The 26,024-nt window shown below is 43.9% G+C and overlaps 1 protein-coding gene across 5 annotated transcripts in view; it reads left to right on the forward strand.

Annotated features, from left to right (window-relative positions):
* ATP2B1 (ATPase plasma membrane Ca2+ transporting 1) overlaps window positions 1-26,024 on the forward strand; it is a 327,368-nt gene that overhangs the window by 239,866 nt on the left and 61,478 nt on the right. For all 5 annotated transcript variants that reach the window (XM_073620194.1, XM_073620193.1, XM_073620195.1 and 2 more), the window contains one exon: window positions 1,446-1,552. In XM_073620194.1, coding sequence (XP_073476295.1) covers window positions 1,446-1,552 — 107 coding nt within the window. The remainder of the gene's footprint in view (window positions 1-1,445; window positions 1,553-26,024) is intronic.

A 26,024-nucleotide genomic window follows, 5' to 3' on the forward strand; every position in this document is an offset into this window, starting at 1 on the left:
TTCACCGTGAGATCACTTTTATCGACGGCGGGATAGGGCCCCCTCCCGCCGCGATCCGGTGCCCTCTGCCGCGATCCGGAGCCGTCGGCAAGTGGCAGAGGCAATCTGATCCTTCCCCTGGCTGTGCATGGGGACGAGTGAGGGGAAGATGGCCCCCACCCGTCTCCATGACACTTAAAGGGCCTTTTTTTTTTTTTTTTTTTTTTTTTTATTGCATTTTAGTGTAAATATGAGATCTGAGGTCTTTTTGACCCCAGATCTCATATTTAAGAGGTCCTGTCATGCTTTTTTTTCTATTACAAGGGATGTTTACATTCCTTGTAATAGGAATAAAAGTGACACAATTTTTTTTTAAGCAGTGTAAAAACAAAAGGTAAAATAGTGAAAAAATGTTTTAAACGTGCCCCGTCAAGCTCACGTGCAGAAGCGAACGCATACGTGAGTAGTGCCCGCATATGAAAATGTTGTGTTCAAACCACACGTGAGGTATCGCTGCGATCGGTAGAGCAAGAGCAATAATTCTAGCCCTAGACCTCCTCTGTAACGCAAAACATGCAACCTGTAGAATTTTTTTAAATGTCGCCTATGGAGATTTTTAAGGGTAAGAGTTTGTTGCCATTCCACGAGCGGGCGCAATTTTGAAGCGTGACATGTTTGGTATCAATTTACTCAGCGTAACATCTTTATAATCTTTCACAATATAAAAATATTTGGGCTAACTACTGTTGTCTTATTTTTTTAATTCAAAAAAGTGTTTTTTTTTTAAAAGTGGGCTTGTAAGATCGCTGCGCAAATACGGTGTGACAAAGTATTGCAACGACCGCCATTTTATTTTCTAGTGTGTTAAGAAAAAAAATGTAGAACGTTTGGGGGTTCTAAGTAATTTTCTAGCAAAAAAAAAAATCTGTTTTTAACTTGTGAACAACACATCTAAAAAGAGGCCCGGTCCTTAAGTGGTTAAGTAGCTTCCTCTGACTCCTGTTCTTGGCTTCTCTCTTCTTGCCAATAGGAGCACAAGGAAGGGAGCAGAGAGTGGCCAATCTGCCGCAGACATGACAGGCGCACACTCCCTCTTTCAGACTGGAAAGCCTGTGTACATCGCGGCAGCCAGCTTGGTGGGGTTGCAGGAATTGCTGGGCACCCGCTACAATCTAATTCTGTGTGGAATGGTTTGATTGTTACATGTATAGCCACTGTTGTATATTCCATTTCTTCATATAGTGTCTGCCTGCTCACCAAACCGCAAACATTATAGTTTTTGGGGTGTTTTGGCCACTTTGTTATTAAATGGTTTCTACTGTTGTAGTCCTTATGTCAAATTGTTTTTTAGTTAGTCAGTGGTAATGTCCATCCATTAGGCACCTTAAACTTGCTGTACAGGTGACTGCTCGTGAGCAGTATTTTTATTTATTTTTTGCCGCTAATTTTTAACTTTTTCACTTCAGGTATTATTGACAGCACAATCTGTGAACAGAGACAAGTGGTAGCAGTAACTGGTGATGGGACCAATGACGGACCTGCCTTGAAGAAAGCGGATGTTGGGTTTGCTATGGTAAGACCAGTTTGTGTTCATAAAGGGTAGCATGCTGTGTATATGAGTGAAGTTTTAAGCAGTTGAGTTGATATCTGTGTATTCTGAGATTACAAAACCCGAGATCTCTAGATTTTAGGGTTGATAATGTGTTTGTCATTTTCCCAAATATCATCATAAGAATTCCAACTTGGTGACAACCGTTAATAGACAAGGATAATGAGTCAGCTTGATGGCCATCGCCCATAGCTTGACTCCCATTAGCAAACACAGTATTATAAGGGTTGACAACTGTCATCTGTTGCGAGGGGTCTTCCTGGCCCAAGATCCTTGTTGTTCATGATAAAACTGTATGGGGGAATAATGAGAAAAAAGGGGGAAATCAAATCAAGGGAAAGGGGGAAAAAGAGGAAAGTAACCCAAATAAGGGCACAGATAGTGTATAAAGAAAGGGGTCATAGAAGAGAGGGAGCTGCTGGGAGACGCTCGTGGAGAGAGGTAAATAGTGGACAGAGGGTGAGACACCAAGGTATAGTCACCTCAACCCTCCCTGTAGCCACTTACCGACCGGCTCCTGTACATATACGTCGGCACTTTGAAGATGGATATCTCGGTAACGGCAGCAGCTGCTGCCACAACCGAGGTATCCATCTTTACAGGAGCCAGGTTCTGTGTACGTCCCGAGTAGCGCCCGCATATGAAAACGGTGGTCAAACCACACGTGAGTTATCGCCGCGACCGGTAGAGCGAGAGCAGTAATTCTAGCCCTAGACCTCCTCTGTAGCGCAAAACATGCAACCTGTAGAATTTTTTAAATGTCGCCTATGGAGATTTTTAAGGGTAAAAGTTTGACGCCATTCCACGAGCGGGTGCAATTTTGAAGCATGTCATGCTGGGTATCAATTTACTTGGCGTAACATTATATTTCACAATATAAAAAAAAAATTGGGCTAACTTTACTGTTTTTTATTTTTTTTTTATTTTAAAAAAGTGAATATTTTCCAAAAAAAATGCACTTATAAGACCGCGGCGCAAATACGGTGCAAAAAAAAGTATTTCAATGACCGCCATCTTATTCTCTAGGGTGTTAGAACCCCCAAACATTATATATTGTTTTTTTTTTTTTTCTAAGTAATTTTCTAGCAAAAAACCTCTTTTAAACATGTAAAATCCAAAACGAGGCTAGTCCTTAAGTGGGTGGTTAAGCTGCGTGTTAGGATGACCCTGCTGGGGTCGAGAGCATAGTCGTGAGGGTATCTGAGATCTCTAGTTTTTAGAAGCACTAGGTAACATTTCCGATCTTGATCATACAGTATGTTTTAGACTGAGCATTCATAGACCCTGGGTTAGAGATTGGTACCTTCAGGTGATTAGATACTGGCAAGCTTTAGAGGACATGCCCTCTAGGTTCAACCCCTATAACCCGTGAGTCCTCAGTTTTTTGCAAGGTCTATCCCTAAGGTGATAGACCTATTTTCTCTTGCAGAGAAATTGCTCTTATCAATTTAAAGTTACTGTAACTATGAATTCTGTATGGCTCTAGAATTATTGCTCTTACTCAGACGTTCATGAACAATACCTCACATATATGGCACAAGTGATGTTTACATACACCTTTCCGCCCTATGCTACACTTTCTGTGGATTGTGTGCTTTAAAAAAAGTAGCTTTTTTTTCGTCTTTTTTTTTTTTTTTTTTTTTTCTCTTTGCTTTCACAAGGGTGCTAATGTAAACCCTACGTGAAAGCATGGGCAGGTGACTTGTCCTCTTTATAGAGATACTGGTGGATAGGCAGATTTGTAAAATGCCCTGAACCACAACTTGTCTCAGGGAGTTATTGTACCAGGACAGGTTCAAAAGATTCTACATCTATTCATGGTACCAAGGCTCAACTGGGGTATTTGTCCTATCCTGGACTTAAAAATCCCTCAACAAACTCTTTCAAACTTCAAATCTGCAAGGTCAGTAAGTGCCTCTGTGGGAATCCAAGATGCCTATCTACACATTCTTATCCTGGATACATCCCAAGCAAATGTTTGTTTTCAAAAAAGTTCTTTCTCTAAGAGCTCCAAGAGAAGTCCCACACTGAGATTTGCCATAATAGTTCTGAGTCTAATGATTGCCTCCTTTAAGGCAGTACCTTTTTGCCCAATTCCACTCAAGAACACAAAAAGAAAAGCAGCATCCTGATGCCTGATGAAGGAGCACGCATGCTCCGAACGCGTGCACGCCCCCAGCGTCACTGATACCCGGGAAATACAACTAGGAACAGACGATCCACGCTGTGCCTGTCTCAACCCAGCCTGTGACACTGGTTACCACCGGCGCCGTCAGACGGGACGAAGAGACAAGTGTAACACACTCCAGCATTTAGGATCGCCCCCTGTGGAGCCCTGCTGCCCACCACACAGCCTCCCGGATGGATTTTTTACCTGATGTGCCTGTATCTACCTTACTCTGAGTGAGTGCATTTTAAACCTGTAATAAAATGTTTATGCTTCAGTACTGCACTTAGGTCGGCGCTGCTTTTCTTCCTTTTTATCTCCCTCCAAAGGTGAATTCTGCCCTTCAAGCATGCTGCCTCCTGTGTTTGTATCTGCATCTCTCCCCCTGAGGTCATAGACCTATACTCTGCATTCCACCCCCCCCTCCCTCCACCCCCCCCCCCCCTCCCTCCCCTCCACTCATCTCATCCCAGTTTTTATGCCTGGACTATTGTTCATCAACCCAGCACCATCCCTGGACTCTTTTTACCATTCTTTATCATTTATTTATTTTCTATATTTTTTTTATCATATTGTAACTCACACATGACTGTTATATAATTGATATCTTTTAATTAGCTATTCTTAATTTATTATCAATTTTTTATATAACTTACTATCCCTTTGCTCACCCCTAGCCATAGCTGTTTTCCCCTAGCGCAACAAAATATTGTAAATTATCCACTCAAGAACACGCCAACTAAACATTCTGTCAGCATGGAAAACAGGCTATTTCCCTGGACTCACTCCTGAGCTCTTATTCAGCCAGGGTGTATTTGATTTCAATCAAGTCAATCTAAATCACTAGTAAAATGGCTTGATTTTAAATTGATTTAAATCAGTTTTTACAAAACAACTGTCATCTTTCCCGCAGCAGCTCCTCCTCTGACCCGCTGTTGACTTACCGACAGTCTCATTCACTTTAATGGGACAGCTGGTGACGCAGCAGTGACACTAGTTGAGGAACGTGGTGGCAGCAGGCCTGCTAACAGGCACTGCCATGTTGGATCTTAAATGACAGATGCCCTTTAACCACCTCATGCCCATGCTATAGCTGAATGACGGCTACAGTGCGGGCCTTAATTGCTTGGAGGCCATCATGTCGTTGTCCTGCGCGTGAGCTGCCTGCGCACTCTGTGATCACCGAGTCTGAGACTCTCAGCCCCTTACCACGTTTTCAAAATTTTATAACAAACTATAAATTTGTGTGGTTTTTTTTTTTTTTTTTGTTTTTCTTTTTAGCTTTTCGGTGTCTTTCCTTAGTTATTGCTAAAAAAAAAAGCGGTGACTAAATGCCGCCAAACGAAAGCTCTTTGTGTGAAGAAAAATTCATTTGGGTATAGTGTTGCATGACCGTGCAATTGTCATTCAAAGTGTGAGAGGGCTGAAAGCTGAAAATTGGTCTGGACAGGAAGGGGGTTTAAGTGCCCAGTAAGCAAGTGGTTAAATGTAGGGACTTATTCTTGCTGGTTAGTTGGAACCTTTTAATATTTGCAAACAAAATGAAGGTTTCCTATTTAGGATATTAAAGGGGTTGTAAAGGTGGTATTTTTTTTTTCTAATATCACCTATATATTGTACAAACATCTGCCATCTATATATTTCCCCAAAAATGTTTCCTTTACATGTTTTCTACATACCGATTGTATGCTCTTCCTCCTTTCGATTTCCTTCAGCTCCTCACAGCTTACGGTCCTCGGATCGCACTCCCCGTCTTCATTGTGAACTAAAATTGCTGTCATGCTTGGTGGCATTGCACATTGCCGCTTTTTCACTTGTGTGTTTGAACGAGAATGAGCCTTCTTCTCTACAGCTAGTACAGCCTTCTGTACAGACACCTTCCATTAGTCACGCCCATTCCCGCCTCCCGAGCACGCCCATATTCTGCTGGCTAGCCCTATACACACACAAAACACAAGGTAGAGGAAAGGCGGGGCTGCGGTACAGAGCTCCAGATTACCATGCCACTCAAAGGGCATGGGAGGCAGAGCTTCAGCGGCGGCTCCCGTGCCTGCGAGCGCAGCCAGTGTTTAAAGCACGCGCGGGGCAACCTTTAGAACGGCGCTGTAGGCGGATCACCCATAGAGAAGCACAGGAAGTGGGAAAAATTACCCCAAAATCATAGTTTGTAGTGTACATCTATTTTTAAAACAATGGTATAAAGGAATATTCCTGAACTTTATTTTTATCTCATGGTTACTGTGAAATTGTGTGAATGCATCAGGGCAGTGCATGTTCTCAGCTGGCAGAGCTTGGATTCATTGAATGAGTTTACCAAAAAATGTAAATATTGCAGAATATACATCCTTGTGCTGCATAACTAAGCTCTATTTCATGCTGAATTAACTAAATTATTTAGATCTTAAATAGAAAACTATCTTTTAGCCAGATCGTGCAGCTCTAAAATGTAATAATCAAAAGAAATCCAATTTTTATTTTAATCCACCCTGTATTCAGCCAAACAAGGCCTTGCTTGTTCTGGTGGATCACCACTTCAGCTTTAACATTGGAAAAATGCTTTTCTTCCTTACAATTGGAAAGTTCTTCCAATAGACACAAGTCTTAAAGGCTGATCTGTCCCTTCCCTCCACTGAGAAGCTATTGTGATACTAAGGTGTAACATTATTGCAGCAGCTCCCACCTAAAACCAGGATACAAAAAGACTAAAAATATAGTGCTACAATGCGCCCCCCCCCCCCCCCCCCCCCCCCCATTTGCTGTGATATCAACCAAACAAAATGTAATATAGATGAAATCCTGAACTATAATAAACCTACTCTGTACGTTGGGAGGGAGGGTGTGATATAGTTGATTCCATATATATCACATTTTTGTCGGTTAAAGCGAAGTTCCTCCCAAAAGTAGAACTTCTGCTCATTTGTCTCCTCTCCCCCTCCGGTGCCACAATTGGCACCTTTCGGGGGGGGGACCGGATACTGGTCTGACAGGTATCCTGTTAACACTTCCGGGAGTCTGCGCTGTGGCCCATGACGTCACCGCAGGGCTCCCTCCTCCCCGGGCTGAGGCGAGGGGAGTGGGGCCTCACGCATGCGCAGTAGGGTTCCCGGCGTGAAGCTGTAAGGCAACACTGCCAGGTTCCCCTCCCTGCAATGGCGGCGGCAGCTGCGGGGCCGTCATCGCTGGACTCCAGGACAAGTAAGTGTCCTATTAAAAGCCAGCAGCTGCAGTATGTGTAGCTGCTGGCTTTTAATTTTTTTTTTGGGCAGACCTCTGCTTTAAGATCACAGCAAAAGAGGGGGGTGCATCCATAGCGCTATACCTTAATTTTTATTTTTAAGTCTTTACTCAGTCTCTGGCTTTAACAGCATGGCTGTTGAAACCTAGGGATTTCTGAGTCTGATTCCTACTTTGCTGAAAGACAACTTCCAGGTAGATCTATTACCTTGAAATCTTACTTTTCCTGGTGCAAGCACAGTTCAGTCCCAGAGATATGCTGTGCTTCACAATCTGGCCTTTCTGCAAAAAGGTCTTGACTAGAATCTAGCTTTTGGCACCCTAAAAGTAATGGCCGCCCTGATTTTAAAGGCATTTTGTTTCGTATTCTTGGAGTTTCTTGTTAGACCTTCCTTGCATCACCCAGGGACCCTATTTTGATTCTTTCTGCCCTGTAGAAACCACCCTTTGACCCCATAAGGGATATTCCCTTAGCAATTCTTGCTAGCAATGTAGACTTGTTAGCCATCACGTTTGTAAAACGTACCTCCTGAACAGGTAGCCCTTTCCTGTAAAGAGCCTTTTTATTTCACAATGACAAGGTTGTATTATGACCAAGACCTTCCTTTTCTTCCAAAGGTGGCTTCAGCGTTCCATCTCAAGAAGAGCATTGTTCAGCCATCCTTGTACCTTGCTCCTAAGCAGCCAATGGAATACTCTATGCTGCCTGGTTGTCGTCAGAGCCAATAGAGTGTATCTAAAAGCTATTGCTTTCTTTCAACAAATGGGTTCCCTGGAATCTTGCAAGGTGCACCCTGCTTCAAAATCCTCCATTGCATGGTGGACAAGGAATTTGACTACCAGAACTTATGCTCTTAAATAAAACCTCCTGTGCTGTTATGCCTACTCCACCAAATCCATAGGACTATCCTGGCACTTTAGGCAACAGCGACTTGGTGCCTAAGTGCGTAAGGTACCACCTGTTCTAATGCTCATATTTTAGTTTTACCAAGTGGATGTCCAATCTTTTGTGGATGCAACTTTTGTCCGCAAGGTTCCTCCAGCTGCACTTGGGTCTTTGACCCCCTGTTGTGTTTTGAGCCCGTTGGCACAGTTCTGTTAAATTTTGAAAATAATTTTAAATTCCTTATGGAGTACAGGACACAGGCCACCCTCCTTAAATTCTCCCGTTTTACTCTGCATTGCTTGCTACAAAACTGAGGACTCACGGAGTAAGGTAGGCTTATAGGGGAGGCTCCCAGGTCAGTAGTTTGCCACCAACTGTGTATGAATAAGCTGCGGTATCCTGTATTGTACACCCTAGATATGGAAATTTCAAGTCAAAATTTCCTTTTTACAGTTGTTACTCATAAACCGTAAGGAGTAATTTTTAGAATACTTGGAGTTGGTTTTAAACTTACAGAATGAATGCATATTTCTCTTCATATATTATATGCTTTTATATTTCACATTTTCACATAATACTTAATGCAGAACTATGCTGCATCTGAGCACCACAAACCAAAAACACCATCCATGTCTCCATGCTTTAGTTTGCTGAGAAATCACTTTGAAAACACCCCCTAATCCAGGGGTGCTCAACCTGTGGCCCACGAACCAGGAAAGTGCATGCCCATGCTCTGGGATGCTGGGTCAGCAAGCCCAGATCGTGATTAATGTTTTGTCAACCCACCATCCCAGTGCAATGTGCATGGAGCCAACCCCTGCAGCAGAGGAAGCAGGCGGCCGCGGATGGGGGTATAAGCCGCATAAGCGGATGCTTCCTCTGTAGCACGGACTCCTGTCCTAGGTGGGATGATATAAAGTTCACTTTCACCTGGGACCGTTCTACTTTCAGCCTGGGGAGTGATGCCAAGCAGAAGCTAGTTCTGGTAGAAGGTACGGTAAACCGCAGTGCATCGATGTGAAAGCGCCCTTTATAAGGGGTTCAGGACATTAAGGGCTCCTTAACATTTTGCAGTTTGGAGGGCAGTAAAACTCCATAGTTCATTGTGACCCATGACCAGTTACTAAATTAAGTGGCCCTCACTCTTTCAAAGGTTGATTACCTCTACCCTAGCCTTTCTGGCTGTGGCCATCTTGAGTAAGGGCAAGATGATTCATGTAGCATTTTCTTCCTGGAATACATCTATTCTTGGCTTAGGCATGCAAACAGGAATGCGTGCCCGGGACAGTTTTTAAGGCAGGGCAAAAGGGGCAGCTTGTTGCCAATTATCCCTGTTTAAATTCCATTGTCCCTTGAAGTTTTAGTCCCGTGCTGTGTCCCAATATCTCGGTATGAAGTTCTGTTACTAATGCTGCTCAGCTCTGTCCTATTGCCGTGTACAGATGACTTGCTTGCAGACCCTGTATTTACATGTAAATAACCTGCATGAATATGTAAATAGAGGCGACATTGATATGCAAGTAGCCGTGGCCCGACGGCATTGATATGTAATTAAAGGCGGCATTTATATGTATATCATGCCCCCCCTGAGGTCATATTCCCCAATCACTTTTGGCTGAATGCTGCCCACTGGGGAGGTAAAGGGGCATGCTGAAAAGTCTTGCCTACAACTGTGGTCATTAAGCCTAACATTAGCCTGTTCTGCAAATGTAAGCAAATTGGAGGTGTAAAACTTTTTCAAAATATGGTGTCACAGCACCCTGAATTTTGGTGCAGGTGAATATGCACATCTCAGCAGATGCGTGAGGGTGCTATTAACAATTAATGGCACTGCTGTGTATCTGCTAAAGGACAGCAGGTTTCTGTGGTGTTAGCAAAGTTTTTGCATGCGTTCCTGACACCCACAAATGTTAACGCAGGCTAAATGTCTTACACTGACCGCCAATGTAACAATCTTCTCATTACATTGGGGCTTGGTGTACAATCCTTTCATTCACACTAGTGGCCACAGTGAAGGTTTCCCTTACATTGGTGTTCAGTGTAAATCCCTCTTTACTTTTGATGGTTACTGTGAATGCTCCTATTACATTAGTGGTCAGTGTAGAAACTCCTCTATATTGGTAATTGGTAAAAAAAAATCCGAACTTGCATTTGTGGTCAGTTTCAAATCCTCCCTTAATTGGTGGTCCATGTAGAAGCCCCCTTTAAATTGGTGGGGAGTGTAAATCCCCCCTTACATTGGTGGCCAGTGTAGAAATCCCCCTTTATTGGTTGTTGATGTAAAATCCTCCATTATATGTGTTAGTGTAAATTCTTCATTACATTGGTGATCAGTGTACATTTTCTTTCACATTGGTGGTAAGTGCAGAATTGCCCTTACACTGGTGGTCAGTGTAAATCCTTCTTTGTATTGGTGGTCATTGGAGGTCATTCTATTCCTCCTTACACTGGTGGTTGGTGTAAATGCTCCTATTACATTGGTGTCAGTATAGAAATCTCTCTTTATATTGGTGGGTGACATAAAATCCCCCCCTCACAATGGTGGTCAGTGCAAATCCCCCCCCCTCACAATGGTGGTCAGTGCAAATCCCCCTCCCTCACAATGGTGGTCAGTGCAAATCCCCCTCCCTCACAATGGTGGTCAGTGCAAATCCCCCTCCCTCACAATGGTGGTCAGTGCAAATCCCCCCCCTCACAATGGTGGTCAGTGCAAATCCCCCCCCCCCTCACAATGGTGGTCAGTGCAAATCCCCCCCCCCCCTCACAATGGTGGTCAGTGCAAATCCCCATCCCCTCACAATGGTGGTCAGTGCAAATCCCCCCCCCCCCCCCTCACAATGGTGGTCAGTGCAAATCCCCCCCCCCCACAATGGTGGTCAGTGCAAATCCCCCCCCCCCCCCCACAATGGTGGTCAGTGCAAATCCCCCCCCCCCCCACAATGGTGGTCAGTGCAAATCCCCCCCCCCCCCACAATGGTGGTCAGTGCAAATCCCCCCCCCTCACAATGGTGGTCAGTGCAAATCCCCCCCCCTCACAATGGTGGTCAGTGCAAATCCCCCCCCCCTCACAATGGTGGTCAGTGCAAATCCCCCCCCCTCACAATGGTGGTCAGTGCAAATCCCCCCCCCCTCACAATGGTGGTCAGTGCAAATCCCCCCCCCCCCCCCCTCACAATGGTGGTCAGTGCAAATCCCCCCCCCCCCCCTCACAATGGTGGTCAGTGCAAATCCCCCCCCTCACAATGGTGGTCAGTGCAAATCTCCCCCCCCCCCCACAATGGTGGTCAGTGCAAATCCCCCCCCTCACAATGGTGGTCAGTGCAAATCCCCCCCCCCCCTCACAATGGTGGTCAGTGCAAATCCCCCCCCTCCTCACAATGGTGGTCAGTGCAAATCCCCCCCCCCTCACAATGGTGGTCAGTGCAAATCCCCCCCCCCCTCACAATGGTGGTCAGTGCAAATCCCCCCCCCCTCACAATGGTGGTCAGTGCAAATCCCCCCCCCCTCACAATGGTGGTCAGTGCAAATCCCCCCCCCCTCACAATGGTGGTCAGTGCAAATCCCCCCCCTCACAATGGTGGTCAGTGCAAATCCCCCCCCTCACAATGGTGGTCAGTGCAAATCCCCCCCCCCCCCCCACAATGGTGGTCAGTGCAAATCCCCCCCCCCTCACAATGGTGGTCAGTGCAAATCCCCCCCCTCACAATGGTGGTCAGTGTAGAATCCCCCACTACAGTATATACTGTAATTGCCAAAGATTTTCAGCTTTGCTCTACATGATTCAGAATTTGCCACAGTGTACTGCCTAGTAACTAACTAATCCCATCCCCCCACCACTGCCACTGATCCCAACCCCCCCCCCCCAAGCATTGCCACTGATCACATCTCATCGCATCCCCCTCCCCAAGCATTGCCACTGACCCCAGGAGTCCTAGGAGTTTTCTGTCTATTGATGGGTCCCATCGCCTCCCCAGTCCATGGTGTGCAGGCAGTGAGGAGATAATGTGCTATAACCTTTTGCAACCAATCAGTGAGCAGTAATGATATGCACTAACCTCATGTAACCAATCATTGAGTGGTAAGGATATGCAGTAACCTTGCAACCAGTAATAATGTGCAGTAACCTCTAGGAACCAATTGGTGAGTGGTAAGGATGTCCAGTAACTCCTAGCAACTAATCAGTGAGCAGTATTGATGTACAGTAATCTCTAGCAACCAATCAACAAGCAAAAGTCATGTTCTGTAAACTCTAGCAGCCAGTCAGTGAGCTGTAATGATACACTAACCTTTGGCAACCAATCACAATCCCTGCCTGATCAGATTCAGTAAACGGAGTGAGTCTAGCTGCTATTTATTGTATGTCTTATACCAGGTGGGGAGCGAAGTTGCATGGGGGGGGGGGGGGGATATGTTTGCTCAGGGTCCAATCAATATTAATGACGGCCCTGGGTCTGCTTACCTGAGAAAACCCCTCCTGAAGTCTCCTGGGATGCATGACATAATTTGCCTAGGCCTGGAAACAAGGAAGTAACTGAAAAAATGTTTAAAAAAAAAAAAATTTAATACATGTAAATATGATTTACTTTTGATTTACAGTACTAATGCTAGCAGCAGAAGGAATAAAAATATTCAATGTTGGAGAGGGAAGATCCACTTAAGTCGTGAGGCTGAATCAAAGGAATTAAGCTTCGTTGCAAAAAAGTTAACAACTTACGGACCGCTGCACGCCGATAGGTCCTAAGTTTGAAGAGGAATATCGTTGTTATGGCAGCAGCTAGCGGTCCTCTTTCCGATAAGAGTGGTCTCTGCGGTGGATTCGATGCAAGATCACTTTTGAGTGGTGGGAGAGTGCCCTCCGCCGCTTACCAAAGCCCATTGGATGTTTCCCCTTGCCTGGTATGGAGACGAGTGAGGGGAAGATGGCCCACCCATTGCAGTGCAGAAGCTATGTCAAAACGTCACTTCCGCCCATAGCTCTTAAAAGGCCATTTTTTTAAATTTATTTTTTGTTTTTTAAATGACAATTTTTTTTCTATTTTTTTTATTCCATTTTAGTGTAACTATGAGATCTGAGGTCTTTTTGACCCCTGATATCTTATTTAAGAGGTCATGTAATGCTTTTTTTCTATTACAAGGGATGTTTACATTCCTTGTAGGGATGAGCTCCGGCGTGTTCGCATGGCGCACGTGCCGAGCCCGCCAGGAAGTCGGCACGGCGCAGCGCTAATCACAAGCAGTGAGACATTTCCCGATGTGCGGCTGCAGAGATCGGGAAATGTCTCCCTGCCTGTGATTAGCGCTGCGCCGTGCCGACTTCCTGGCGGGCTCGGCACGTGCGCCATGCGAACACGCCGGAGCTCATCCTTAATTCCTTGTAATAGAAATAAAAGTGACACATTTGTATTTTTTTTTTTTTTTTTAAAGAACAGTGTAAAAATAAAAGATAAAATAAATAAGAAAAAAAAATACATTTTTAAACGCTCCCCGTCCCGCCGAGCTCGCTCGCGGAAGCAAACGCATACGTGATTAGCGCCCGCATAAGAAAACTTTTTTTTTTTTTTCACATTTGAGGTATTGCTAAGATCGGTAGAGCGAGAGCAATAATTCTAGCCCTAGACCTCCTCCTGTGCCTCAAAACATGTAACCTGTAGAATTTTTTTTAAACGTCGCCATGGAGATTTTTAAGAGTAAAAGTTTGTTGTAATTCCACGAGTGGGCGCAATTTTGAAACGTGACATGTTGGGTATCAATTTACTTGGTGTAACGTTATCTTTCACAATATAAAAAAAAAATTGGGCTAACTTTACTGTTTTTTATTTTTTAATTCAAAAAGTGTATTTTTTTCCAAAAAAAGTGCGCTTGTAAGACCGCTGCGCTAATACGGTGTGACATTTTATTCTCTAGGGTGTTAGAAAATGTGTTTGGGGGTTCTAAGTAATTTTCTAGCAAAAAAAAAACTGTCTTTAACTTGTAAACAACAAATCTCAAAAAGAGGCTTGGTCCTTAAGTGGTTAAGGCTCACTATGAGTTAAGTCCAAGGAGGGGCATGCCATCTCATGGAGTTCTCTTATTTACATCTGACTGTTTTATTGCACTCTTGAAAGACCGCTATTGGTGTAGTTCCGGAAGCCCAATGCTGGACCTTCTGGCCTTGGCATCTTCAACAGTAGAGTTGCTGTAGCTGCTTTACCTGCTCTCCCTACCTACCTCCTGCCCAATCATAAAATCATTTGTAAAATACAAAGGCTTCTGTGAATGGGCAGTAAATGGGGGAGCGGGCATAGCTTCTCCATGTGCCTCTTTCACAGCCCCAAGTATCTTTGTGTAGCCTCCGGCAGAGCCATAAACCTGTCTGATATAAATAATATAGATACTTAGTGTGCCTTTACTTTTTTACAAAGTGAAATCCTGGAATTCTGCTTTAAGTGTGGTGTTGGTGTTCCTTCTATCTACATGCATTTTATATTGAGTTTCTTAAACTGTTATCACACAAGTGAGATGTCATTTCAGCCACAGACTTGTGTTGCATGGTATCTCTTTCAAGGTGTATATAAAAGTAACAGTGTCTTCTGGACACGTGAATGCTGATGCAGATTCACCTACTCTTCTTGATTTTTGCTTTTTGTCGGACTACTATCTACTAAAGTTGTATGTTATTTTTATCATATCACAGGGGTGAAGGATATTGTAACTGTTTGCAGCAGCCTCTAGAAATTGTGTATTTTTAGCCAATTTGGCAGAATATTTTAAGGTCTTGCTTGTGCTTCAACACTGGGTGCTTTCTTCTCAGGGACCACACTGAGTCCTAATGTGATTTGAATCTTTACCTACCTGTGGGTGTTTGTGTTCTTTATCCATAGTGTTTATCCCTTGTGATCCCAGAAACATAAAATATAGGCATGATCCAACTACCAAATCACTAATTGAAGTACAATACTAGTCAAAATGTTAACATTTTGGATAACTTGGAAGAGTTAGAATGTCTATATTTAATGGTGTCTAGGACACTTTTTTTTTTTTTTTTTTTTTTTCTTCTTGTTCAAGGACAGCAAAAATGGGTTAGTAATGCATGGGCAGAAATTAAAACTTGACAGACGTTCTAAACTTCCCTGATAGAAATTAGGTAATCTTCCCTGAGGGTACTGCACTAAAAACCCTAAACACAGTACAGTTTGGCAACCCGTTCCTTCCAAAAGTAGAGGATAGACCATTGGAACTATTACCCAAAAAGAAAAACCTTCTCCTGCTAATGATAGCCTAAGTCGCAACTTTCTGAAATAAGGTGAAAGGGGTGTAGAGTCCCATCTTAGATTCCATTCACATCTGAGCATTCCCTGAATGTGCGAAAAAACACGTCACGCTTGCAATACTATTTAATGGCACACCAAACGCGGCAAAGTGCGTTTTTTCCCGCAAGTGTCAAAACGCGTGAAGATAAGCACCCAAGGAGGTACAGGAGCTTCTTTGGTGCAGTTGTTGCACATAGGACAGCCATTCCAAATGAAAGGGCTGCCCTATACGTGTAGAGCGAAAATGCGCACAAATACTTTAGGTGTGCCCCTAGCCTAGTGCAACAGACACAACTTTACCACATTGTTATGCAGATAAACAGACTTTTGCACTTTTACGTGTCTGCAGGAGTCAACATTAGCAAATTTTTAATAAAGTTTCAACAGTTTTTTTTATTTTGGTGTGGGGTTTCTCCTAAAATCCATATTTTTTTTGTTTTTTTTTTTACAATCCGCTGTTAGCGGGGAAGCACGCTGACAGCTGATGAGTCAGTTGTTAAGGAAGCAGCGGCTGGCTTCCCGGCCAGCTGCTTAGCAACCAGCTATTTGTCAAATAGGGGACCCCCAGGCTGCTTGATACTGCTAGCAAAACAATGGTGGTAATTATCACATGCTTTTTTACTCTCTGGTCTGTTTGTGAATTGGACTTAAAGTGGTTTTTAACCCACTTTCACACATTTACACTATCAGTTTTCTCTTTTATACAGTGCCCCCCTGTCTGTTTTACAAAATTCCTCCTTTATCGTATCTCCTGGCCATCATTTAACCGGCGGTGTCTCCTCTCTGCCCGTCTGACAGAAGCAGCGGGCAGGGCCGAGGTTTCCCTGCTGACGTCAGCGGGACATGGGGAGACACGGCCGGTCACGTGACCATCGTGATACAGTAAAGGAGGAATTTTTTTCATTAAACAGACAGTGGGGCACTGCATTAGGAAACAAAACTGACAGTGTAAAAACAGATTGGATATTCCTGCAGCAGGAGGGGGATGGGGTGGCACTTGGTGACACGCAGAGAGGGGAGGGGGGAGGAAGACAGAGGAGACAGACACAGAAGTGCAGGCTGCGGAAGACTGAGGCACCTAAAAAGACCATGATGTCATGGTCTGTTTACTTGGGGGAGAAACTGGCAGGGACAGCCAGGTTTTTTAGGTGTTAGTGGTCCAAATTACACACCACAAGCACTGTACTGTATAAAATGCTTTATAGGAGCAGGATCCATTTTTTATTTTTGGTAAACACCGCATAATCTTCTTTTTTTTCTTTTTCTTTTTTTTTTTTTGTGAATTTAATTTATCGCATGCGGTAAACGTTAGTGAAATGACCCCATAGACAGCAATGCATCTGATTACGGTTCCGTTAAAGTAGTTTTTCTACTTACATTTGCAAGCAACCTAAACCTGCTGGAATAAATGTTTTTTTGTTTATTTAGCAAAAAAATAAACCCAGTGGTGATTAAATGCTGCCAAAAAAGCTCTTATTTGTGTGGGAAAAGAAATGACTATTTCCTTTGGATACAGTGTTGCGTGACCGCAACTGTCATTCAAAGTGTGACAGTGCTGAAAATTGGCCTGGGCAGGAAGGGGGTAAAAGTGCCCAGTAGGCAAGTGGTTGAGCCAGGATTAATATCTAAAAACTGCAAGTGCTGTGGTAAGAATTTTAACAAATAGTTTACTGTGGAATTTTTTTTATTGTGCTCAGCGTGTTAAAGTGATTGTGAAGCTTCAATTTTTTTTTTTTTTGTTTTTTTTTTGTTTTTTTTCCTTTTCCTTAAAGGAGAAGTCCAGCCTGAGCTCATTTGGCTGGACTTCTCCTATGGATCACAGGAGAGCAATTCATTTTGCACTCCTGTGACCCGTTTTCAGCAGAGAGGGGTTTGAAGTTCACTCTCTGGTCACACAGATCAGTCTAGGCACTGCTTCATCCTGACTCTGGGAGTCTGAATCCGCCAGGTGCCTGGACTGATGGCCGTCTCAGCCTCTCAGTGAGTCGCTAAGACAGCTGTTCCCCGCCCCTCCACAGCTCAGCGCTCCAGTCAGTGTGGAGGAGCAGAGCAGAAGAGCTGCTGATTGACAGGTAGCAGCTCTCCGGTGGGGGAGCTGAGAGAACCAAGCCATCAGTGGTGTTTTATGGCTCGACTTTCAGTGAAGAGGCACTGGGGGACAGATGCAGCATGGGACCGAGGCAAGTATGATTCTACAATAACCCCCAAACCCATACTTCTCTTTTAACACAGGTTTACGCTTGCCTGCTCAGTGCAATGGCATTGCACAGAGCGACCCTGAAGGGGGATACTGATGCCTAAACAATTTTTACCTTCATTAATGGAATATATTAAGGTAAATGTTTAGGCTTTGGAACCACTGTACGCTTTAAAACACTTAGCATTTAATACTACTTTAATATTACACCTTTTAAATATGAATTTAAAGCTTTAAAAAAGTAAATTGGAAGCAATTATATGTAGTAATTAGGTTACATAATTAATTTTTCTAATCCAGGTTAGTAAATGAAACCTGACGCCTCATGTCAAACCAGTGTTCGGTTATGGCATTGCCCCCTTAGTTGTTTTTAATTTCTTCTCTATGTACAGAGTATGCTTTGTACTGCACAGTGGCCATCTTTCTAAATAACAGATGCTGCCTTTTAGCAGAGCTTGTAACAAAAGTATGGAAATACTGCCACCTAGTGGTAAAAATCAGCATTTTCTTCAGTTTTGAGGACATTTTTTCTTCAGTTTTGAGGACATTTTTTCTTCAGTTTTGAGGACCACATGGGGAAAATAGTCCTGCACTGTTTATATCATGCTGACACACCATGCTCCAAATAAAGTACATAGGAGCATTCACATCATTCTCTGCTCTAGAAGAGCTTAGTCTGATGCCCCTATTATGATCTTGCAGGAAAACATGTGCAAACTCTGACCAACTTGGTTAACCACTTCAATACCAGGCACTTTCGCCCCTTCCTGCCCAGGACAATTTTGAGCTTTCAGTGCTGTCGCACTTTGAATGACAATTGCGGGATCATGCTACACTGTACCCGAACTAAATTTTTTTTTTCTTTTTCTTCCCACAAATAGAGCTTTCTTTTGGTGGTATTTGATCACCTCTGCGGTTTTTATTTTTTGCTAAACAAACTAAAAAAGACCGACATTTTGGAGGCACTGATATGTAGAATTGATGGGCACTGACGGGCGTTAGTGATGAACACTGGCACTGTGGTGGGCACTGGTGGGGGGTTATGATGGGGGCACTCACTGGGTACATTTGATGGGGGCTGTGCTGATAATCATTGTGCTGAACACGTGGTAAGAAGCCTCTGTCAGAGGCGCGTACCGGCATGTTGTCCTGCTGGATGTCATGACGCCCAGTCAGGATAACAGAACCACTTCCCGGACGTCAATCTGTTATAGACCGGGTGGGAAGTGGTTAAAAAAAAGTTAATCCACCCAGCATGTTATTGCTGCGGGGGCACTCAACAGGAGGGAGGGGCCAGGAGCACTGAAGAGGGACCCAAGAAGAGGATCTGGGCTGCTCTGCAAAACCACTACACTTAGTATTACACCCCAAAACCCATTCTGCTACTTCTCTCAAGTATGGTGACATCATATGCGAGACTTTCACAGCCTTGCCATATAGATGGGCCCAAAATCCAAGGAATCACCTTTAGGTATTCTAGGGCCGTGAATTACGCATCTAATTTCTTGGCCACCTATCCTATTTTTGGATGTCCTGGAGCACCAAGATAGCAGAAACACCCTCAAAATGTTATCTGCTGGGGTTGGTCCACTGTGTTTTATCAAGTCCAAAGCGCAGCCTTCTAGCAAAAAATTTTAAAACCCTTTATGCTTCCTTCTGCTGATCAGATTTATGGAGATGCTGCTTTCATTTTCCAGCAGGACTTGGCACCTGCCCACACTGCCAAAAGTACCAGTACCTGGTTTTAGTGATCATGGTATCATTGTGCTTCATTGGACAGCAAACTTGCCTGACCTAAACCCCATAGCGCATCTGTGGGGTATTGTCAAGGGGAAGATGAGACACCAGACTCAACAATGCAGACGAGCTGAAGGCCGCTATCAAAGCAACCTGGGCTTCAATTACACCTCAGCAGTGCCACAGGCTGATTGCCTTAATGCCACACTGTATCAGTATTACGTACATGCTATGCTATACATACTTTTCAGTAAGCCAACAATTCTGTATTAATCCTTCTTTTTTTTTTTTTTTGGTCTTATGTAATCTAATTTTCTGAGATACTACATTTTGGCTTTTCACTAGCTGTAAGCCACCTGATCATCCAAAATTAAAAGGAAGACTAACAAGGAAGAAAGTCTCATTGCACTCTAACTTCAGGCTCATCAAACCTTAAATCCGGGAATGAGTATCCACGGTCAGAAGGGAACATTAAGATGTGAGAGGGGCTCCAAGTCCAGTACTCCTATGGAGTCTTGGTTCCAGTGAGATGGATCAGGGTGGAATACATCAATCGGCAGCCTTAGTGAAAGTCAATGTGGGATATCTCACAGGAGAGGATGTGAGTGGTGATGGATGACTGCTCAGATTTGTGGTTCAGCAGGGCTCATCAGGTCTGGGAATCCTCAATAACATGTAGAAAACAAAAGTGGCCACAGCGCAAACATGAATATGAGCATGTATCATTTAACAAAAAGAACACTTACACAGGGGTAAGTGAAGTAACTGGATAAAAGAAAAGGGGTGTGTACAACGCGTTTCAGAAGACCTGTCCTTTGTTGCAAGTCACTGCTTACAGAGGCGTCTGGTGGACATAGTTGGTTACAGATCTTGTTCCTGCACGTCCTGTGGGCCTGCACAAGGCACAGTCCTGGGAAGGGGGGGGTACAGGTATGTCGTCCTGGAACTAGAGAGCATCCACCCAGCCATTTATGTACATCGGCAAGGCGGAAAGTGGTTTATATACAACTAAAGACTCCTGTATGTAGTGGGATGATTTCAACAACAGAATCAGTGCTGTCCTCTGAAAAGCAGTGGGCAGGACTAGGTGTGGGCAGGTGCTGATTGATGAACTACAGGCTTGTAAATCAGAAGTTACAGTGCTGATTTCCACGTCCTGTGCAATGTTTTTTTTCATCCTAAAGTAGTGCAAGCAAACGCTGCCTACCTGAGTGGCAACTCTGCTCTTAATTCAGGAGCAGTGCAGCATCATTGTCCTATAAAAATGACCAGCTTCATTAGGTGGACCTCACTGGCACTTGGCAGATTTATAATTAAGTCTTGCGGCACATAGTTTTTGGGAGGTCATAGCTCTACTTTAACGTGACCACTAAACAATAACCTTATTCTCCGTAAATAATTAATCTGCTACCTAATAGCCCTAATATATTTTACATTAAATTGTTTTATGGTGTTTGTGAGCTCCAGAACTTCTCCCTTCACTTCCATCCGTTTGGAATGAGTAGTGCAATGCTCTATGTACTCTGCAAATCCTCAGTCCATCTTAGGAGCAAGAATAAAAGGGTGACTTCATTCTTTTTAATACAAATGCTTTTATTGGGGTATCAAAAGCATAACAAAGCAATTCCGCTTACAGAGATTATCGGGTATAAAACTATGAAGAACATACACAAAATGGACATAGTTTCATACATTAAAGGTTTTATAGTGTTCTGAATTTCCAACGAAAAAAAATTAGGTTGAATTTAGTCGTCTTTAGTCAAAAAAATATATAGTATTTAAATTCATATATTCAGAAAGGGTAATTGTATCTAGAACACTTATCTCTGACTTTTGGAACTTATGTTGAAACCGGAACCTCTTAATAACTAAGTATCATCCATGTAACTTGTTGAGCACATTCTCTGCTATAACAAGAATGATAATGAAAAGAATGAGTAGAAGTGAAACAGAGAGAATAAAAAAAGGGAAGACAAATCTGAGATATGCCATGTATCATAACTGGCTAAAAAACCTGTGTAATTGGGAAGATTGCTGAAGGGACATTCCCCACCCCAATTCCACTCAGCCACCATATGGTTCCCAGTGATTCCATTTTCGGGCAAATATATGCATAGTATCCATAATGGTATGATGCACTCGTTCCATTAATTTAATTGTTTCCATTCTCTGCAATACCTGCGGCCACGGCACTGCAGGAGTCCGCCAATTCAGTGCTATAGCCCATAGGACTGCACAGAATAGTGTATGGGCTAATTTTTGGGATGGCGCCGTGACCTCGGGAATTGGTGAAAAAAGAAGGCACATTGGTAATGTGTATGAACCTGTTATTTGGGCTACCTTAGAGGCAGCCTTCTACCATATCGGTTGGAGGGCTGGGCAGCTCCAAAAGGTATGGAGAAATGAGCCTGTGACTTGGCAACCCCTAAAGCAGTTGTCTGGAACTGTCAGGTAGAACTGTTGTACCTTCCTGAGGGTCAGGTACCATCTGGTGTGCAATTTCACTATTGTTTCTTTAGTAGACATAGAGCGAGGTCATTTATACACGTTTTAGTAGCATATCTGACCATTCTTCTGAGGTAAATTCCTAGCCTATGTTTCCCACCTGACCCTCGCAGAAGATTTTTTTCGGTAAGTGTAACCCATTTAGGTAACTGTAAATCTGTGATATGATCCCTTTATCTCTGGCGGAACTAGAACAAATGGATTCATATGTCGTAAATCTGGGCCTGACGTTAAGGGGGTATAATGATTCATGTCTGAAGATATCTAAAGAATTCCGTCTTTGGAATATTTTTGCTGGAGGTGGGAGAAAGAATAAAAGTGAGTCTTTTTATTAGGGAGTTAAGGGTAACTAGGGCGCTCTGCTCCCGCCATAGATAGTCATTAGGTGAGGTATATGCGAGGGGGAATCTTATCTCCCAAGAATGGAAATGGTCATGGGGATGAGAGCTTAAATTTCACATGGTATAATGACCATGAGTGGAAAGATTATGAAACTATACTATTTAGAGGGCTCAACTCCCTGGTCCTGACTGTATTCTGCCCAAGCAGACCTGGTAGGTAGTATGGGCGGACTGAAATATTTTCAAATTGGAGCCAAGGGATTGAGGTTGTCGGGGCGCGCCATTGTGCTGTTTGTGCTAGTCTGGCTGCCATAGAGTACTGCCATATATCAGGAAGAGCTAGACCTCCTTGTGAGAGAGGTCTCTGATATTTGCCATATCTAGGTCTCTTACCCCCCCATATAAGTTGATTAACCTCCCTTTGGATCTGTTCGATGGTCTGGTGGGAAACATAGACCAGCAAGGCCTTAAAGTAATATAATAGCTTTGGCAGGATGGACATCTTAATCGCTGTAACTCTGCTCAATAGGGAGATGGGGAAATTAGACCACAGTCTCAGCCATTGTTTAACTTTTGAAAATGCTTGAGGATAGTTAGCATTATACATCTCTGAGCGAAGGAGCTAGGCGAAACCCCTAAGTATTGCAGGGTTCTATCACTTACAGAGAAGCCAAAGGAGTCTTTTATGTTAGCCATTATATTATGTGGGACATTTATTGGGAGGGCAGAGCACTTGGATAGATTCACCCCCAGGCTTGAGATATCATGGAACTCTCTTAACATCTTTACCAGGTTAGAGAGGAATACTAGCGGGTCCTGTAGGAACATGAGTAGGTCGTCGGCATACATGCTCAACTTAAATTCCTCTTGCCCCTTCAGATACCCTTTGATATTTGGGTTAGCCTTCATCATCCTTGCCAATGGCTCTATGGCCAGGGCAAAGATTAAAGGCGACAAGGGACAGCCTTGCCTTGTACCCCTTCCTAATGGAAACTAGTCAGAGGAGCAGCCGGAGAGCTTGATTCTGGTATGGGGGTTGTGGTATAAGGCCTTAAATCCGTGTACGAATTCCCCACTAAATCCGAATTTAGCTAAGATACTGTCCATGTATGGCAATAGCACACTAGCAAAGGCCTTATGTTTCGCTAGACCCAGGATCAATACTTTGCCGGAAAAGAGATCTGCATCCCGTGTGATGTTAGAGGCCAATCCTATGTTATCCGTGATTTGCCTGGTAGGGATTAAACCCGTTTGTTCTGGGGCTATTAGCGAGGAGATAATAGGGGCAAGGCGGTCTTCTAGCAATCTGCCCAGGATCTTTATATCGTTATTGAGGACCGATATCGGCCTGTAGTTCTGAGGGGCCAAGTGCTCCTTGTTAGGTTTCGGGATCAATGTCATATTGGCGTCGAGCATCTCTTCCAGGAGCTTATGGCCCTGGAGGATATAATTGGAAAGTTTAGCGGCAAGGGTACCTGCAAATTTCTTATAGTATGTAGGGGTATACCCGTCTGGGCAAGGGGCTTTCAAGGTCTTCAGGGATTTAATAATGGAGAAAATCTCTTGCTCTGAGCAGGGGGCATTCAAGTTCTGCAGCTGCTCCTCCGTCAGGGTTGGGAGGTGTAATGAGGCCGGCCAGGATGCCGCCTGACTCTCTAGGCTTGCTTTTGGGACTGAAAGTAGAGCCTCATAGTAAGAAGTAAAGATGTGTAGTATTTCTTTGGGATGAGAAACCATCTGCCCCCTTCCATTCCTCAATTTGTATACATGTGTTGGTTGGAGAGACCGGTGAAGCTTACGAGTGAACATTGACGAGGCTGAATACTATGAAGAAGAAAACGTGCCTTGGACCAATGTAGGGACTTCACTGTTTGTCCCGATAAGAGGGTGTCTAATTCTACTCTCATTAGGTTAATTTGCCTCAGTAGTTCCGCGAAGTGCAAATGGTAATGTAGGTGATAAAGCTTATGTGATTCCCTAGCAAGGGAGGTAACTGCTGCCGCTCTTTCTTTTCCTTGTGGTGGCTAGTTCTATTCTGTCCTCTCAGGACTGCCTTGTGGGCTGCCCAGAGTATGGGGGGGTTCATCTACTTCATTCAACCTAAAATATTCTTGAATTTTGTCTATTTGTGATATTACCTTTGGGTCGGTGAGTAAAGAATCATTCAATCTCCATGCTGCTGTCTGGGGAGCCAAACCTATGTGTGCTGTCTGAAAGGAGACCACATGATGATCCAACCAAGGCTAAGCATGAATCATGGCCGAGGTGGAATTAGCTAGCAGGATGGGGGTGCTAAATATGAGTCTGGAATAGCTATCATGGGGGTGAGATTAGTGTGTATATTCTGACACCTACGTTCAGAGCCCTCCATGTATCAGGTGGTGTGACTCCAGTGATCTTTGGATCTAGGAAATATATTTGTACTCACCGTCTTGCTTCTGTCTAGGCTTGAGTGTGCCACTAGATTGAAGTCACCTCCAACCAGCACATGCGTCGCATTGTATTTAACCAACCTCTAGAAAAAGGACTGGAAAAAAAAGAGCTTGGAGAAGTATTCAGAGCGTACACATTCGCTAGGGTTAGCGCTCGACCTTGCAGGGAACCCTGAAGTCTAAGGACCCTGTTCTCTGGGTCTTTGTATATATGGTGAATATCAAACAATACAGTGTTTTTAATGAAAATTAAATAGATTTAGACTCATACGTGGTAAAGTGACACTGCCTATATGCCTTGTCAAAGAACTTAGGGTGCTTGTTGGTGGAGAAATGTGGCCCTCCCTGCCATAGTGACATACTTCTGTGGACTTTTCAGTCCGTTACTCCGCCAGCACTTCATCTCCCAATAGTGAACTCTGACAGTCAGTGTGTCAGGGAGAACAGTTAATCAAATGCCCCCTATTACTTAAACAAAGGGGGGGGGGAGACATTGGTACTAGAAGCTGCTGTGAGTAGGGAGGCTAAATAGGCGGGTGAAAAGAGACTTGGCTAGAGTGTTTGACTTGTTGAAGTCGTGTTTAGTGCATATTGCCGCATTTCAACTGTGGGGAACAAATGCACGTTGGTAGAGGAGCTGCTGTTCAGGATCAAGCCTCCCTGTCCCTGGATCTTTGCTGATTTCTCCTACCCCTCTGTGGTGATGAGGTGGCCCAGATCTAGCTATGAGTAAGCATCTTTGTATGTGAAACGCGTTGGCTATTGCTATTCTATCGTATCTGATATCACCCAGCATGAACCTAAAACATGGGTGAAAAGTTATATACACCAGTGAAAGTGTGAAAATATAATGACAAAACAAATATGAGAAGAGACCAAATAACCAGTTGGGTATAATCAAAAATGTCTATGGTGAAATATGGGGTAGCCAGGGACCAAAGTCCATAAATATAGGATCAGTGGAAGTCTTCCCGAAGGGAGTGGTACTATAAACCCTGGAAGGTGAATTGACACTCTAATGGAAAGACGACCACAAACACCAAGCCACACAAATCTTCAATGGAAAAGGTTGGGTACCCTTACCTGATCCGTTAGAAGTATCTGCCATATAGCAGTACTTCTATTAGGCATAAGGAGGTAATCTCCTGTGATATACACCCGAGTGAGGTCCTGTAGGTCCCGGTCACCGGTGAAGAGTAGTTGTCCTGGGTACGAGTTGAGCCACTATCGCACACGCTCTCCAGTTCAGGAACAGAAGGGTCAGGAGAAACTAATTGGAAGTGGAACCATGGAGAAAGAAAAAAGGGGACTCCACATGGTGTAGGTCAAAACAAGGGGTTTTAATAGATAAAAACCATACAGGATAAAAGTGATCACAAGCGAATAAAAAATTGCAATGTGGGAAGCTGAGAACGCCTGGGCTGGCGTTCTCAGCTTCCCACATTGCAATTTTTGATTCGCTTGTGCCCCGTCCCGACGAGCTCGCACGCAGAAGCGAATGCATACGTGAGTAGCGCCCGCATATGAAAACAGTGGTCAAACCACACATGTGAGGTATCGCCGCAATCGTTAGAGCGAGAGCAATAATTCTAGCCCTAGACCTCTAACTCAAAACCTGCAACCTGTAGAATTTTTTAAACCTCGCCTA

This window comes from Aquarana catesbeiana, linkage group LG03, assembly GCF_042186555.1.
Source record: "Aquarana catesbeiana isolate 2022-GZ linkage group LG03, ASM4218655v1, whole genome shotgun sequence".
Taxonomy (NCBI): Eukaryota; Metazoa; Chordata; class Amphibia; order Anura; family Ranidae; genus Aquarana; species Aquarana catesbeiana.